General features: G+C 44.5%; 1 protein-coding gene across 6 annotated transcripts in view; it reads right to left on the reverse strand.

Annotated features, from left to right (window-relative positions):
* TEAD1 (TEA domain transcription factor 1) overlaps positions 1-17193 on the reverse strand; it is a 153103-nt gene that overhangs the window by 41953 nt on the left and 93957 nt on the right. For all 6 annotated transcript variants that reach the window (XM_063397904.1, XM_063397905.1, XM_063397906.1 and 3 more), the window contains exon 4: positions 1332-1396. In XM_063397904.1, the coding sequence (XP_063253974.1) occupies positions 1332-1396 (65 nt within the window). The remainder of the gene's footprint in view (positions 1-1331; positions 1397-17193) is intronic.

Here is a 17193-nt window from a genome sequence, read left to right on the forward strand (position 1 = left end):
TAATTGCTCGGTTAAAACTCCAGGGTAGTGACAAACCAACTTTTTAAAGCGCTCAGTTTAAAGTGATTTATGCACCACTACAGAAGGATGTACCAGTACAGAGGCAGGCATCGTCACATGTAAGCCATCACAGCTCTCCTGCTTTCCTGGCACAGGCTGGCCAAGGACCTAACCCCAAGCTGTGCATTGTGACTCCTGAGGCAACTTTTTGACCCCAGCACAGATTCCAACTCCTGGAGCTCACATAGGCAAGGCAGGGAGAACTGGGGACTCTGCCTTTAGTTTGTGATTTCTTTGCCGGTCTTTGGTTTGTTCCTTTTCCCTGTGTTGCAGGGACAAAGAAGTGTTTGTCCCTTTCCCCTCCTTTCTGCTGCCTTTTCGCATCCCTCACACACACTTTCTTCCCGACTGACAAGGGACACTGCCCAGGGCAAAACAGCGCCCAAAGTGCCTCAAATCCAAGTGCTGGGAGCTTTGTGTGACCCAGTGCCACCTTTCCCTGCACTGCAGGACATGCAGAGTGTGCCAGCTCTGCCTGCCCTTTGTCACACAGTGCAGGGGGAGAAGGGGAATCGCACACCTGACAGTGAAGCAAGGGACCTCTGCCCTTTGCGGAGCAGTTTTTCAACAGTGCAGTAAGCACTGCATAAACTACACACAAACTGCAAGGCTGCTGATTCTGTGCATGTTAGGAGTTAAAGGATTTAGTAATATAAGGTAAATTAATGGTTATGTGGTAATCATCTAAAAAAAACTTGAGGGAGTTTTAAGGTTTATTCAGACTCTTGGATGAATGAAATCTTACCATGATCAAAGACTAGGAGCCTGAAGGCTCTTAGGGAAATTTTAAAATTATTTTTATATTCTGTAGCAACTACTGGCCATAAGCTGAGAGCACAATTATGATATCAGTTCATTGTTAAATATTTACCTCTCATATCCAAGAATCGTAACCTCTATTATACAGCCAAATTATCTTAACTTTTAAGAAGTTCCATTATTTACCATCTCAAAATAATAATTATATAATAATATTATATAGCGAAAAAAGGCACAATGCTTGATGGTTTTGCTTCAACTTTTGAATTTTTTTATGAAATATGGGGGGGATAATAGTTTCATTTACAGACAGATAAATAAAAAATGAATCCTCACACCAGTACCACATAAACCCCAGAGTTTTAAATATTCTCTAAACAGGATGTATTTAATCTGAACAGTGAAGTCAGTACATCATCCCATCAGAGCTGAAGCACAGCCAGCCACTGCAGCCAAAAATGCCATGTTTTGTCACTCATTGACATGCATACTTTCCCACTGGGTTATTTTACCTGCTTCCTGGTCCGTGTCTTCCCTGTTCTAAGTTTGATGTATCTGGCTATCAATTCATTCCTACCTGAAACAAAGAAAAATTCATGGTAAGGGACAAGCAGAGTCACACCCAGAAACACCATTAAAACACCACATTTGAACACACAAGCTCCTTGCCTATCAGGTTTGTTTTCTCACACGTACTCCACTTTTCTTTGCAAGCAATTTGGCAGTATTTCTCATGTTCACCAGTATTCCTCTTCCATCTCCTCAACGGGCATGGCATGTGCGCCACAGGAACTATGCAGAGCACCACAAGTTTGGTGTTTGCCCACTGAAGTCCTCCTCCTTGGCCAGCAGGGGTGCCCAGCATGATCTCTCACAGGAGAGTCTCCCATGCTGGGGCTGACACAAGGTCTGGGCTCCTCTGGTTTTGCTTCCACCTGCTCCAGGTGCTGTTTGTCCCCCTGGACCCCTGTGGGGAGGAGTGGCCGCTCTTGAAAAGGTTATTTGCTTGCCTGAGCCTAAGTGCCAAGCACCCCGATGTGCCAGCTTCTCTCCAAGTTTTAATTCTGCAAGGAGGACAGCAAAATCTGCTCTTCCTGCCAGAAAGCCTCCTCCAGAGATGGAAATCAGGGTCCCAGTCCAGCAGGTTATCAATCACACCCTTAACTCTACTTGCAAGAGTGGCTGCCCTGCAGTGCTGATGTTCCTGTGGGAGCGGGGCTGATCAACACGGTGGTTTGTTATTCAGAGCTCTGTTTCTCTTGGAAATGTGAAATGCTTCCAAGTCTCTAAAACAGCTATTTGACTCTTCTTCAGTCACACATTATGCTACCTAATACAAACTAACATTTTCTATCCAAATAATTTCCTTCCTAAGTATTGCTGACATGGAAGATAACACAAGTTTTATGTGGTGTCCTGTTTATTTTCACTGCGTACTACGTTTCTTTGTGAGTTGTAATAACTTAAATATACTTGTTCAACAAGTCCTAAGTTACTGAGCTATTTGCATTCAGCACAGGGGAAAAGCAGCCCATGTGTAGAAAATGAGAAAACTGATTTAGCAGTGAGCTGAAAATGGGGAGGTTAAGGAAAATAACTTGTCACCCACCAAGCTATTTTCAAGTGGATGACTACATAGCTGGGGAATGCAGAAAATTATTTTATCAGCCAGGGCTTCAAACCCTTACAGCTTTAATGCTGTGGGGGAGAGATGAGGAAGTTTTGAAGTAGCCTGCATTAGCCTGAAGTGCATTTTGTTAACTGAGAGACTGAACACATTTAGTCAAACTAGACCTTTTTCCTGTCTCCCCCCTCTGGAGCCTTATTTTGCACCCTTTGTATCAAATGCCTCGTGGTTCCTGTCTCTTTCATGTTTGCTAAATGGGTACCAGAACATGAAATATCAAGGTGCCTCAGAGCAGAATTGCATTTTTGTTTTGGTCTGGACTGTGTGCCACGTTTCCCACAACATGCCACTGGTTTGTAGCTCTCCAGCAGGTCTCTTCAGGACAAACTTCAAGAGGTGAATTTCGCGTGAGCAAACAGTTACACAAACCAGCCACATTTCTGCACACGAATGAGGGATTTCCGTGTGCAAACACAGGAGCAGGTAGTTACCTAATTTCATGCAAAGGCCTTGTCTTCAGGTTGAACATGAGCTCTGCAGCCTGTAGTGCTCACAAAATACTTGTCATTTGCAGTGAACAAGTGCCTTTGTGTGCGTGGGGTGAAACCAGGGAACGCTCCACCTCTGCACCTCCCTGTTCTCTCTCATAACCCGAACAGAGGGCTGCAAGGGCAGCCCTCTGCAGCCTGGTGAGGTGCAGAGATCACCGCATTCCTGCAATCACCACTGTGATAGGTGCTGTGGACATTTTCATATTTCTAAATGCACATTTTGATTTTATTGGGGAATGCCCACCTCCCAAAGAAAGCACCTGCTTGGCACATGTTCAAGTATGTGCACAAATTAATACCCAGAATGGGATTTTTTTTTTTGCTGCAAAAAGATCAGCAGCTGGTGACTGTGCAAGGCCAGTGATGCTATAAAGTGATGTAAAGGATGCCATGCCATCCCTTGTCCCTCTGTCTGTGCTGCAGATGTTTCAAATACCTGGGCACAGCACAGGTCACTCCAGCCACCCCTTGCCCATTGAGGCAGCCCTTTGCAGCCCCCAGCCACAGCTGAGGTTTCACAGTTCTCCTCCCAGACAAGAGAGCTAAAAAAGCTAAAAAGCTATTTTTAAAGGAAAGCTCAGGTTCCCAGGCAGCCACTTGACAGAAAAAGCATCTTTATTAAAAACACCAAGCACTGAAAGTCTAGACTGTATTATTTGAGTGCTGTCTCTGATTGAGCCCCAGTCCACCCATGAAATACTATGGCTTCACTCAAGGGGGGTTTTTGTAGCCATTATCTGTCTGGCCAGGGCTATGACTAACAAGATCGTAGTTTTGGCAAGTGACTACTTCCCTTAAGCTGAAGGCTACCCAGAGCTTAACTCCAGAAGAGTCAACGGGGTGGAATAATTTGCCTTAACTTCCAGGGAGGAGGAACTTCACAAGGAACCATAAAAAGTGACTGAGGTAAAAGCCTAACACACGTTTTCCTTACCATGTTTTTAACACAGCAAAGACACATCAGGTTGAGCCAGAGCAGGAGATACTGAAGGCTCACTAAATGCTTTCTCCCTGGCCACAAGGATCTGAAAAGACATAAATTCTTTCTTGGCCTACCAAAAGCCATAAACACAAACAGAAGCACTGCCTGATGTAAACAAGATAGATGCCCCCAACTAAAAGTTTACAGCCTTAATGTTATCTACCAAACACTGGTGCTCTTCTCTACCAACTCTGACAGATAGGGACAGAAATTATCTTATCTCCAGATCAACTAAAGCCCAAAGAGGATTTTACTTTAAAAGGAAAGCTTAATAATCCTAAAAACACACTTTCCTGTTCTTGGGAATGAGAAGAGTCTGAAACAAAAGGAGGCTCTTGCAACTTCTTTAACTGGCCATCAGAAACCTTAGGGTGAAAAATGCTCATTAATAAATAGATCTGTTTTCTCTAGAAGAGCTCAACTGTGGAAATTCTTTCCATACACACCCTCCCTCTGTCTCCTTGTCATATATATCTGGGAAATTGCCTGGCAGAAGAGAAGAGGTCAGATTTATGAACTGTAAATTTTCAGCCTTCTTCCTGTCATTCACTGTGACAGTCTCCTACTTTGCATGTTTTGGTTCAGGTATCAAAGAGAGGCATGGGGAGGTGCCTGGTTAGATAAAACATCTTCACAGCACAGGAACCTTTTCCAAGGATCTTGAAGAGTTCAGGAGAGGACCACAACAAATATTTTACATAGGCTGCTTCCTGGAGTTTGCTTTTTCCCCCCTTAATTCAGGCTTTATCTGTCATGTCCTTCTGTGTCATCAGTGCAATTGCAAACTATGATTCTCCCTGGACTGGTGCTCAGGAAGAGGCATTTTGTGCAAAGGAACATCTTTTTTAATCATGGCATGGAGTAAAAAGGGAGTTCAGCTAGAAAACAGTGCAGATGCTAAAAACCTGTGAGGCTTTGTGGACAGCCAAAGCTCTCAAAGCTCCGCTGTGGCCCCTCCAAGGGCACAGCTGAGTCCCCAGGGCAGCCCTGCCAGCCCTTGGCACACAGGCTCCCTGCACTTCCCAATCCACTGCCCCATCCCTGAGCACCATCACCCTCAGCAGGGGAGTGTGTGCTGATCCTGGACACCTCTCAGGCAGCAGAGAGCTGCCACTCCTGCTCCTCTTGTTCAAAACAAGCAGGAGCAGCTGCAAAGTGGGGCAGCTCCCAGCGCCTCTCCCCGGGGGAGGCAGTTGTTGCTCTAACAGAGGGCCCTTGTGCAGGGAGCCTCCCCCACCAACACTTCTTCCAAGAACAGCCTAAAGCCGCCAAGCATCAGCCCCCACAAAGGCCTGCCAGAGGCTCCCGGGCCCGCCCCTGGCGCTGAGGGTTTGTCCCCACTCACCCAGCGCCAGCACGGCCCTCAAAGGTGAAAATCCACCCCGGGCTGAGGAGGGCAACGCTGGCAACCCCTTCATGGGCCAGAAACAGCACCACCACCTCAGCAGGGAGCTGCCACAGGCACCTGCACGAGCTGGGGACACGCTCTTGGCCACAGCGTGTCCCTTCTCCTGTGTCCTGGCCACGGGCATTGGTGTTCAAAGCCAGGGACCGGCGCACCGCATCCCTCAGCAGCCGTGAGGGACCTTGTCCTTATTTACAACCTTAATGACACAATTCAAACCTCTGCCCTCCCAACTCCCAGGAACAGGCACCAGCCAAATGGGATAACCATAGGCAAGTGTGGGAAATAAAGCTGGCTAGCAACTTGAAAATGAGCGGCTAATTTTAAAAGGTTTTCATACTCAGCCACATAATTCAAGTAAGGACCAAGTAGAAAAGCCTAGGGTTTTTTTTTCAGATAATGAAACAGTATGAGACTGTGGCTCAGAACAGGTATTTCCCATCCTGACAGAGAACTCTGGGGATGGACCTTCACAATTTCATCTCCCAAATCATTTTCACAGCCGTATTTACAGCATGGCAAAGCTTTGTTCGGGCAGTTTTGGTAAACTCCACTTCTGCTTGGTCTGGTGATCGCACACTGCTGCCCATGTGCCTGGGAGCCAGATTTGGAGAGCTGGTGGGACTTTTGCTTGTTGAGGAAGCAGCCGTAAGTAGCACCCAGCTCTTTGTCTGGCTCCTGAGCACAGGTTGGACGCAGATCCCAGCCCAGGCATGGACACTGTCAGCAGGGACATCCTGCTTTGAACCCCTTCCTCATCAGAAGGTGGGCACGGGCCCTTGGGCAGCAGAGCTCGCTGCCTGTGGGGGAAAAGCTGCTCTGTCATGGTGCTCAGCCCCAGCACTTTTCCATTTCGCCGGCAGAACATCCGGCTTTGGGAGATCTCGCCTCGAATTCGGCAGCGCCGCTTTCCGAAGGCGCCTCGTAGCTAAATTGGCTAACAAAAAGCCTCTCGTAGATAAAAGAGTTCTGCGAGTCAACAACTGGCTAAGCAGTTTAAACCCCTAAGTAAGGCATCCCCTATTTAAACGTTGTAGGCAAATCTAATTTAGGCTTTTAAAAATATTATGGGCAGGTGTTTAAGTGGCGGGCACACTGGGCCGTGAGGGGGCTGGGCGCCGCTTCCCAGGCGGGCAGCATTTTGTTCAGCCAGGCTTTTCTGCAGAAGGGCCACGTGACAGAGGCCAAATAAACAGCATCTGGGGATTTTCAATTACAGACCTTCACCCAGCATGCCTGCACTGTAATCTCTACCAGATGAGGCTCAGGCCTCACTATTTTCAATAATTCACACACTGTGTACACATAACATGACAATAAGGGCATTCATGCAACCGCCTGATTCGCACATCAAAGCTCCCAAATGGCCAGCTGTAAGCATGCTTACTGCTGAATAATTCATTCTTTTCACAGGCTTGAAAAAACGCTCAGCGGGAGTTGGCAAGCTTGTGTTCTTTCCTGTGTGGTATGCTAAACTCAAATTTTGAAAGAGGTACAGCCCCACTAAAAAGAGTCAGAGATACAACTATTTAAATGTGCATTTGCGAGCTTTCGGATGGCTGCTCACAGAAAAAAAAAGGGGAAAAAAAAAAAAAAGGAGAGAAAAAGCAGCTCTACATTTCCAAGTGGATAGTGGAGATAAGAGGGAAATAACCTACACGTCCTCTGAGGCAGGTGGTTAATAGAAATAAAGTGATAAAGCTGTTTTCTGGCTGGTAAAATATTTTCTACACATATTATTCCTGGCTAAAAATCTTGGATATACCAGGCACATAATAGTCAACAAGTTCAGCAGACTTGAAATTTCCTCATGCTTAGCATAAATTTTCTACTAGATGGCAAAGAGGGTTTTTGTTAAGACTAACACATATGAAAAAGGCAAACACAGAAACGCCAGAGCTAATTCTGTAACTCCTATTTACTGTTCTCACCAATATGGGTTGAATACTAAATCCTACATGATATTTTAACAACTCCAAACTTGCAGCTGTGTCTCTGAGCTTGCAACAAGTGAGAGTGTTCCAGATCTTGTAATACTTTGACTTAACACAAGAGAACCATCATTTCTTTAGGAGATTAAAAAAAAAAGGAAGAAAAAAGAAGGGTCTGCTCCATAATATCAAGTTTTCTTGACTGTCAATCAGTGCCTGAACCAGCAGGATCAACTAGTCATGACCTCTCCTTATAGCAAACACATGCTGCTTACCAGCTGTGGGCTGTGTTTTTTACATCCTTTTCTCTATCATTCAGAATGGCTTCCTCCTAATCACAATAATCCCAGAAGTGCTAAAACATATCAATCGTCCTCTAAGCCCTGCCTACAAAAGGCCAGCCGTCCGACCTTTATGGGCTTGTCCAACAGCAGCTGATACTTCATTCAACTACAAATCCAATTTAGCAGTTACAAGAGGTTTAGCATCACTGGAAAAATATTGGTGTTGATCCTGCACTCTTAAGTCAGCAAATATTCCTTTGCCATATTGTTTAGCTTTTTCTGCCATATTTACACTTCTGCTGGATTTCCCTGAGTGACTTCAACAGCAGCATTTAACCTCTGAACTGGTAATATTTACAGTTGATCAAACAGCGATTTTTAAAATATGTTTACCACAATTACAGAAACATAAGCCTATTTGAATTCCAACTGTTATAACTCTGAAAAAATCCCCAGCCAACAACCCTAAAAACAAACAAGAGTCATTTCACTCTAAACCATAGAGCACACTTTATGCACCAGTTATGCAGGATGTTATTTATTGTAGCCCTTTGGGCAAGTTCATGGCAATTCTCTCACTTATGTATTTTTAATTGCCAAGTGAGCCACGGCAAACGCTCCCTTTATTTCCCCTACACCTTTTCTTTTTCTTTTATTTTTTTTTTCTGCATCTTTTCTGCATTTTGGGGTTTTTTTCCCCCCTCTTTTTCCCCTCTTTAAGCAGCAGTATGTGTCAGAGGGCTGGGGCCCAGGCAAGTCTCACAGTCCCCAGGGAATGGGATGGGAGCAAAAAAATAAAAAAACCCAAATTAACTTTGTGTCTCTGACTTGTTGGAGCTTGTTGGTGCTCTGAATCCTTTGGGAGCCAAAGCTCAGAATTTGGGTAAGGACCATGCACAGAAGTGGCCACGCAAGGACACGACCAGGAGGGGACAAAGAACTCAGGGCTCCTAAAACAGGTTTTAAGGGCTACCCCAGTGGGGTGTGTGTATGTACACACACAAAAAACTACACTTAAATATTATTATCACAAATTAACTGCTTGCAAGGCGCACTCTAACTGGGCTGCCCAAGAGGAGAGGGGAAAGAAAAGATCCCAGAAACAAAATAACTTAAATAATCCCTTCAGATGCTAATGAGCAGACAATTACAATGACTCATTTAAGTTATATCAGAATGATACTTCCAAAGAAAAGAACTTTTTGCGTATTGTATTAAAACCAACAACAATAAAATGATCCCAGATTGAATCAAGACCACAAGTTAATTTACACAGCAAAAGGGAAATGACCTAATAGTAGCACAGAGAGATATTCTACTCATGTCAAGTCTTAATCTTTGGGTTTTATCCCAGCTTCAGTTTTAGAGAAAACAATGAAAAAGACCCATAGACACATCTGGTTCAAAAGTGTCCATTGACATTAATGCAATGCATTGGATTCTGTTTGGCAGGTCTTCATACTGGGAAATATTCCACATAAGCAATGTTTATTAATTTTCTACTGATTTTTTAAAAACTGAGGCAGAAGATATTTCTAAAAGAGAGGAGCAATCCAGAGAGCTCTCTGAATATTCATTAATTAATATTTTGTCAGTGTCGGTTGTCTCAACAAAAGAAGGTTTTACAATTTACTCTAAGCCCCATTTAATTAAAATTTAAATGCTACAAAAATACATGGCATTTTTTTTTTCCCCTAGTAGTAATTTTCTACTTACAATAAACTGTATTTTACCGCAACCAAAAATGCATTTCAAAACAAACGGCAATTTTTAGGTTTCAGAATATACAAAGAAATCCCCACGGGAGGAAGAGAAAAAAAAATCCCCAAACTTTGACCTTTGCCATATCTCTGGATCAGCTACAGATGTTTAGTAGATTATATAAAAACCTAGATGTCCTTAATCTGACATGGTGGGTTTTTCTCCCCTGCTCTGATAGGAACTGTCAGTAACCTCTCTGCAAAAAGCCCGTGTGAATTCCACGTGCAATTCCTGGGTTGTTTTCCGAGGTGGTTGCAGTTTCTCAGGGACAGGAGCAGTTCAAGAAAGGAGCAGACTCTTGCCCAACGCTGCTGACAGCAAGTCTGATTTGGACAGGAATCCTTCAAACACACAGACAATGGGCTGGCTGACCTGCCATGCATGATGGATGAGTTAAGGGGATTAAAACCACTATTTGCATTCGAATAGATAAAAATTAGCAAAATAGAATTTCTCAGTAGGTGGCTTCAGTTCTGTTTGTTCTCATAGGCAAAATGAAGTTCATTTTTAAAGGAACTGTGATTGTTTAAGTAATGCTTATTTGCAGAGAAGAAATTCTGGGTGTTGGTTTGCTTCCTATTGTTTATTCTTTAAGAAATACACTTTAACTATCACAAAAGTATCTTTTTCTCCCCATGCTTACTATTAGAGCATTACACAACCACAGTGTTCTAACCACTTTAAATTCTATGTATACCTTTAATGCTTACATGTTTCTAAGCTGCATATACACCCAAAAAAGTGGTTTGAGTTTGGGGAGAGATGATCAAAAAGACAAAAAAATTACATTAAATTGTGCATTGATGCTTCAGTGAGGTCCTGAGTACGAACCTGTGTCTCAGGAACCATAAAAGGAGCTACTTGAATCACTGTAGGTTCCTTTTGACCAGATTCATATTGCACACAGTGATGGTACTTAAAAGACTCAGAGATAGCTGCACAAAGTGACCTAATGAAAGGCTGCCTCACAACAGCATTATAATATTGTTTATACAACATATCCATAAGAGAAATCTGTATGGACAAAATTCAGGCAAGCAAAAGGATGTAGGAGCTGCAGAAACCTCCTCGGACCATCTGAGAGCAACCAAGATCTGTCTGTCAGACCAGAGCTGTGGAGGTTCTGCTCCTTGCAAGGCTCACGCAGCCAGGAGCCTCCAGAAATTCCAGCACTTTTAAAAACACGCTGCCAAACACGTTTGCTGGACTCTGCCTGTTGTACCAGTGAACTGCAGCCAGAGCAGCGACATATTCCACCGTGCCCTACAGCAGCACCAGCAGAGCTGAGGCATCAAGGAGGCACGCTTCTTCCAGAGATGGCATTAACCAATAGCTGTGACACCATTTCTCAACTCAGCTGTAACGGGATTTTAACAGAGCAGGTCCCTTCTCTCGCTCAGTGGTGGGGTTCTGGCCACATCCAGAGGCTGTCTAAAGCAGGGCTGTGCTGGAGCCTGGAGCCACGCAGCTCTGTGCACCCACAGGCAACTGAACACCTGGTGGGCTGCCTTCATTTTCAGCTCTGCGCCGGGATTTCATGCAACTCTTTGCAAAAACTGTTTGTTTAGCATATGACTTACGTGGTGTCTGTGTCCCATGCAGTTTAGATGCTTTATTTGCACAGCAGGTGCAAGGAAGTATTTAAATTTTCATTATGTCCAGGGTATTTGGCCTTGGTTTGTGTTAGATGACAGCTTCTGACACCAGATGGGCCAAGTGGAGAAACGTTTGACCAGCATATGAAAGAGCTTGGGATACATCCAACACCAACCTTGGTTTCCAAGTTATTTCACAGGCACAAAGTAGCATTTTGTGGAGATTTTATAGCTAACAGTGTCATTCTAGCTACAGTACAACAAATATTTTGCTCCAATTACGAACCCACAAGAGAGACCTACAACATACTTGAGTTACAGGGTAAGTCATTTCTTGCAAACTCAGTCTCAAAACATGTTTAAAATTTAGACTCCTTCAACTCTTTTTTTTCAGCCTAGAGAAAGACCTGTCCATAGTTCCTGCCCATTAGATCAGCTGCCCATTCCTGCCTTCCTGCAGAACCCAACTGGGTCACTGATGTTGGAGCTAAAGGGAATGAGAACAACACTGCTGCACTTCTGAAGGATTCCCAAGACACCAGTCCAAGGGGAGAAAAAGAAACCTTGATGTCATCATAAACCCAGCTATTGAAGAACAGAAGACAATTATTTTGAAGTTCAGCTAAGAGATACAACAATGAAAAGCTGAGTAATCAAATAATACTGCACCATAATGCATATTGTTTAAATTTGGAAGTGTTCCTCATAGCCTACTCATTTGCCAGAGAGAAAAATGCCTGCCTGGCTCTCCCTACCCCTCTGCCCCAGCCTCCAGCATCCCACTGTACATCCCAAGCAGGGTAAATACCATGCTGCTGATTTCATTCTCTCTGAAAACCCCCATTCATGCTTTTCAAAATTTGTAGGGTTATCTTGGAGAATCATACGAAAATTTTGCTTTGTGTAGCCACCAAATGCTTTAGAACCCCCTATTTGTAATCTTTGTTACATTATTTTTTTTAGTCAAAGTGGTTGCTTTGGTTGGTGGGAAGGCTCTTTAAAGAAAAACAATTCAAGGGCTAGGATGTGGCAGAGAACTGAGAGAAAATCACAGTTATTTATAATCTTTTTACCACTTACTTGTTTCTATGCTTTTTTTTTGCTTCCCAGCTCATGGCTTTACTTTACCTAACATTTATTCAAAAAGTGTACATTTGGAAACCTTTTCTGTGTTTGTTTTGGATAAATGAGTAATGAAGTGCAAACACAGTTTCACACGTAATTCTTAATCCCACTTTCTTTAGGCCTGATGCAGTAGGAGAGAAATTTTACAGGTTGTTTTGTGCCTGAGGACCGTGGACATGGGGCTGGAAGAGGAGACTGGGCTTCCAGCTGCAGCTCTGTTGGGTCCCTGTGCTCCTCTCACAGTTTTGCCTGTTACAGATGTTAGTTCTCTGCATATTGTGGTGAAAATGATTTAAGAAGATGCCTGTCCTCCACTCACATCCGTGGTTATCCCACGGAGCAGCCTCAGACACCAGTGGCTCCTAATCCTGACAGCAACAATGGGCATTTCACGAGGAGCAGAAAGAGTTTGCTCCTCAGTTCCATCACAGACTCACAGATTCATTAAGGTTGGAGAAGACCTCTGAGGCCACTGAGTCCACCAACCCAGGGTGAACCTGTGTTCACCATCAAGCCTTGTCCCCAAGTGCCATATCCACGTGCCTTTTGACCGCTTCCAGGAGCTGAGGGCTGGCACTGGGACCAGGATGGGGGCACATGTCCCACCACAGCCCCCACTGCTGGCATCACCAGACCCACTGGCAGAGCCATGAGCAGGGCAGCTTCATGGAGCAGAGGAGCAGCATCCAAATACACACACACACATCTGGAACTGCAGTCAGCAGTTATTAATGTAGCTTAAAGATTTCCCCTACCAAGCTCCCAGTTTGCTCATAAGACTTTATCATCTGTTTAGTCTAACCTGCTGATATGGTAATCAGGAATCTCCAGCGCATAAAATGATTTCATTTTTCTTCTAATCGCTGGCACTTTACGCATTCTTCCCTCCCCTCTTTCAATGTGCTGTCTTCTCCTACTATCTCCCTCCCTCCTTCTTCTCCCCCTGCCCTTCTTTAATGGTAAGGACAAGTAACAGCAGTCCTTCCCCTTTCCTGGCTGTTTCCATGATCACCCTGTACTCCACACAGGTTCATCTTGGGAGAGCACTTCCCTCCTGCCTGGCCCACAGTGTGCAGTCTCCACACCACAGCAACTTTTAGGGGTGTTACTGTCTACTGGGCAAAGTTCTGACCAAGACTCGTGCATCTGACTTCTACCTTGGCCAGAGGCTGGCTGGATGCACCTTGACACATGGAGAAGAGTTGCAAGTCAGGAAGAGGGCTTCATTACTGCTGAGACCAGCAAATGAAGAAGGGTTTTAAAATGTAAAATACTCTATATTTGGATTCAACCAAATGTTACCAAAACACAAGCAGCATACAGACTACCACACTGTACCTAAACTCTGCCAACTCCACAGGGCAACAAATTTCTTAGTTTTACAAACTTTGAAGCACTGCACTATATTTTAAACTTTATATGTTTTGGTCATAAAGGCATTTTCCCTGAGGCAGCTGGCAAATCCATCCCAAGCCTGGCCATCACACCAATATCAACATTTTAGCACCCACAAGGTTCTTGCTACTAAAAGACAAAGCAATGGTCACTGGGTCAGCCAAAGGAACTGCATCCAGCTCCATCAGGCTTAGCTATAACATGTGCACAAAGAGAACAAAGCAGTGCTGCAGAGACTTATCAAAAATGCTTGCAAGAGTGACACCTCTTTCATCTTTGTAAGGTGCACATAAATATGTCAGGACTCACCACTCCACATGCTAAATTGAGCCACAGACTGATTTTCCATAAGGACTGGTGGACATGGTAGTGTTAGGTTAACAGTTGGGCTCGATGACCTTAGGGATCTTTTCTAACCTAAATGATTCCATGAGCCTATGATATAAGAACAAGAAGTAAAAATATACTTACTTACCTCAGAGGCTCACAAATGTTTATACGAAGCTATTTAAAAGCTGAGATTTAAAACAACACATCCATTTAAAAGAAAATGAAAGGTTGTTTCTGGTACTCCTGATGCAGTCATGTTTTCTGTTGGGGGAAATTTACAGCCACATTATTGCTGTCAAGGAGGGTAGTGAGCCACAAGGATTTCCAGATGCCATGTGTGAAGTTTCTCATTTCCCCTACCATACTAAAGTACATTATCACCCAAACGCAAACAAGCTTTAAAAAGTGTCTGTCACTAAAACATGTGTGGCCCCCTTTCCTGGGCTTGTGGGGTTTTTTCTTCTCCTTTCCTTTCTTTTTAAGCCAGATGGGAGAGGGCAGTGCAGCCCTCCCAGGGGCCCAGTGCTGATCATGCTGATGTTGACAGCAACACTTTGGGCTGCACCCACAGTGAGAGGTACATGCTGCACCCCGTCAGAGAGAAACCTGGCTCTGCCGAACAGCAACATTTCTCTTGCCCAAAGTCAGGCAAAGGAGGGGAAGAAACGCTGCCACAACACTTCTCAGAGCAGCTATGAACATGGAAACAGATTGAAGAGGAGCACAGAAGTGCACCGGGTTCGCGTGGCCGGGTTTTGGCAGCCTGGGGGCTCCAGGGGTGGCTGCTGTGAGGAGCTGCCAGCAGGGTCCTCACGTCCAGCAGTGCCAGGGACAGCTGGCTGCCAGCTGGACACACCTCCAGCCAAGGCTGGGCCAAGCAGAAATGGTGGCAACGCCTCTGTGATAACAGATTTAGGAAGGTGAAAAAAGAAAGTTATTGCACTGATGTAATTGCAGGCAGACAAGAGCGGGGTGAGAACGTGTGAGAGGAACAGTCCTGCAGACACCGAGGTCAGTGCAGGAGGTGCTCCAGGCACTGGGGCTGATTCCTCTGCAGCCCCTGGGGCAGCCCATGGTGAGGCAGCTGAGCCCCTGCAGCCCACGTTGGATCAGTCTGGGGAGAAGTGTTGGCTGTGAGATGCACTCACACTGGAGAACTGGATCCTTCCTGTGCATGCTGGAGCAGGGGAAGGACTCTTGTCCCTCAGCAGCTGCAGAAACAACGTGTGATGAAATGACAACTCCCATTCCTTGTCTCCCTGCCCTGCTGGGGAGCAGGTAGAGCTGGGAAGGAGGGAAGGGCGTGGGGAAGGTGGTTTTAAGATCTTATTTTACTTCCCAGTATTCTGCTCTGGTTTTGTTAGCAATAAATTCAAGTAGTATCTCTAATTAGAGCCTGTTTTGTCCATGACAGAAACTGGTGAGCAATCCCTCCCAGTCCTTTTGTCAACTCATGAATCCTTTGTTATATTTTCTCTCTCCTGTCCAGCTGCAGAGGTGGGTGATAGACTTTGGTGGGTGCCTGGAATCCAGCCAGGGCCCACCACAAGAAGGGAAAAAGAAAAAAACATGTTCAAGTTTCTCCTGTACCAACAAACTAAACTTGCCACACCAGCAGGCAGCTGAGGTACCTGTCCCATTGTACAGGAATCAGTGGGCAGGTGGACAGCTGCCTGCATAGGAGACCACCCTCACACCCACAAAGAAGGAAATCCCATGCCAAAAGCACTTTCAAAGGCTTCTGCAAGCCTGAACAGAACGACCTCTCTCAGGGCTGTCTGGGACTGCTGCACACAAGCGTGAGGCTTTCAAGGGGGAATAGGAGAAAAAAAAACCCTTGCTATCAATCACCTTTCCAGCTCTTACTAGCAGAATGGTAGGAGAATTAAAGCTAGAAAATCTTATCAGTGAAGATTCTCTCCCAATTGGAATAGTTTTAAAAAAGGGAACCACAGAATTTATGCAAAGGTCCAGCACGATGGTGCTGAAAAGAGGATAGAGGTGGAAATATCAGAAGGCTGATGTCATATAGTCCCCACTGATTTTTTTCCTCAAAGCAGGTGTTTTGTTACACAATGTTAACTTGAATCTTTTGCTGAAAATGAAAACTAAACGGGAGATGTTGAGTCCGAAGCACAGCTGACCCTTCTGTCTCACATCTGGGAGCACACCAGCAACGAGATCCTGAGTGGGAGCAGGAAGAATGGTTGTGCTCCAAACGCAGAATGAAACAAAGTTAAGGAAAGAGGGCATGCTGGAATCCCTCACTCCAGCTGGACAATTTCCCCTCTCCTACAGGGCCATGGGCACAAAGGGGCACCTATTTCTGATATAGGCTCAGCAGAGTTGCCCCATGTCAGTGCCAACCAAACTGATCAGAAGCCTGTTTTATGACACAACCTTTTGTCCATCACTTCCAGAAACATCTCCCATGCCTTCACAGTCCCCTTTTCTACTGGTCCTCCCAAAGAGGGTATTTACAAGGTGAGCCTCAAGTGTCAAAAGGACACTCTTAGAAACACTAAAGCAAGTCCCTGAAGCCACATTGATCATATCAAACACTTGGCTTGAAGTTGTAACATAGCATTTTCTGAAAGAAAAATAGATCTGAGTAACAAAAAGGGCCCCTGAGAAACTCTCACACTCCACACATTAGAAAAACTGAATTTCTGCTACAGCAACTGCTGAAAATATCTGAAGGTTCCAGTGCAGAGTGTGCATGTTTGATGGAACAGAAACAGCCAACACAATTATTTCCAGAAACTTAGGACAAGTCAATATGGACAAATCCCTTTTCAAACCTACATAGAGTGAATCACTGCCTTCCTGATCTGCCTGAGACTTCATGGCACTGACTCACAGAAAAAGAAACCCATGCAGAATGTCTTCTGCACCTCTCAGTGCTTGATACTCTGACCTTGTTAAAAAAACAAGTTCATAGACTGAGAAAAAAAGTGTTATCACAGTGCTTTTAAAACAATCATCTGGGCTTCTCCTTCATATTTTTTTTTATTTCCACTAGATTAATGAAAGACTTCAATTAAAATGTAAACCAATGTATAAAAGATTTTAAAATTCAGTAACTCAGATCATTCCATCCTATTTTCTATTGTAACATCTGCCATTGCAGCAGGCTTTTGTTTGCATCTTGTCCCATTCTTACCTGGACAAAAGGCTCTTCTTTATTCTCCAGATTAAAAAAAGAGTGAAGATGACAGACATTTCTGTGTGCATGAGTAAGGTCATTCAAAAATTGAAGTCAAGTCATTCAAGAACGTGAGCTAAATATATGTAGCAGCTACAAAAATTAGACTACAGACTTTTATGCCTGAATTATTCGCTGATTCTCCGAGCACTGGAAATACTTCGACTTGTCCATCTGAGAAAG

This window comes from Prinia subflava, chromosome 5 (genome assembly GCF_021018805.1).
Source record: "Prinia subflava isolate CZ2003 ecotype Zambia chromosome 5, Cam_Psub_1.2, whole genome shotgun sequence".
NCBI lineage: Eukaryota > Metazoa > Chordata > Aves > Passeriformes > Cisticolidae > Prinia > Prinia subflava.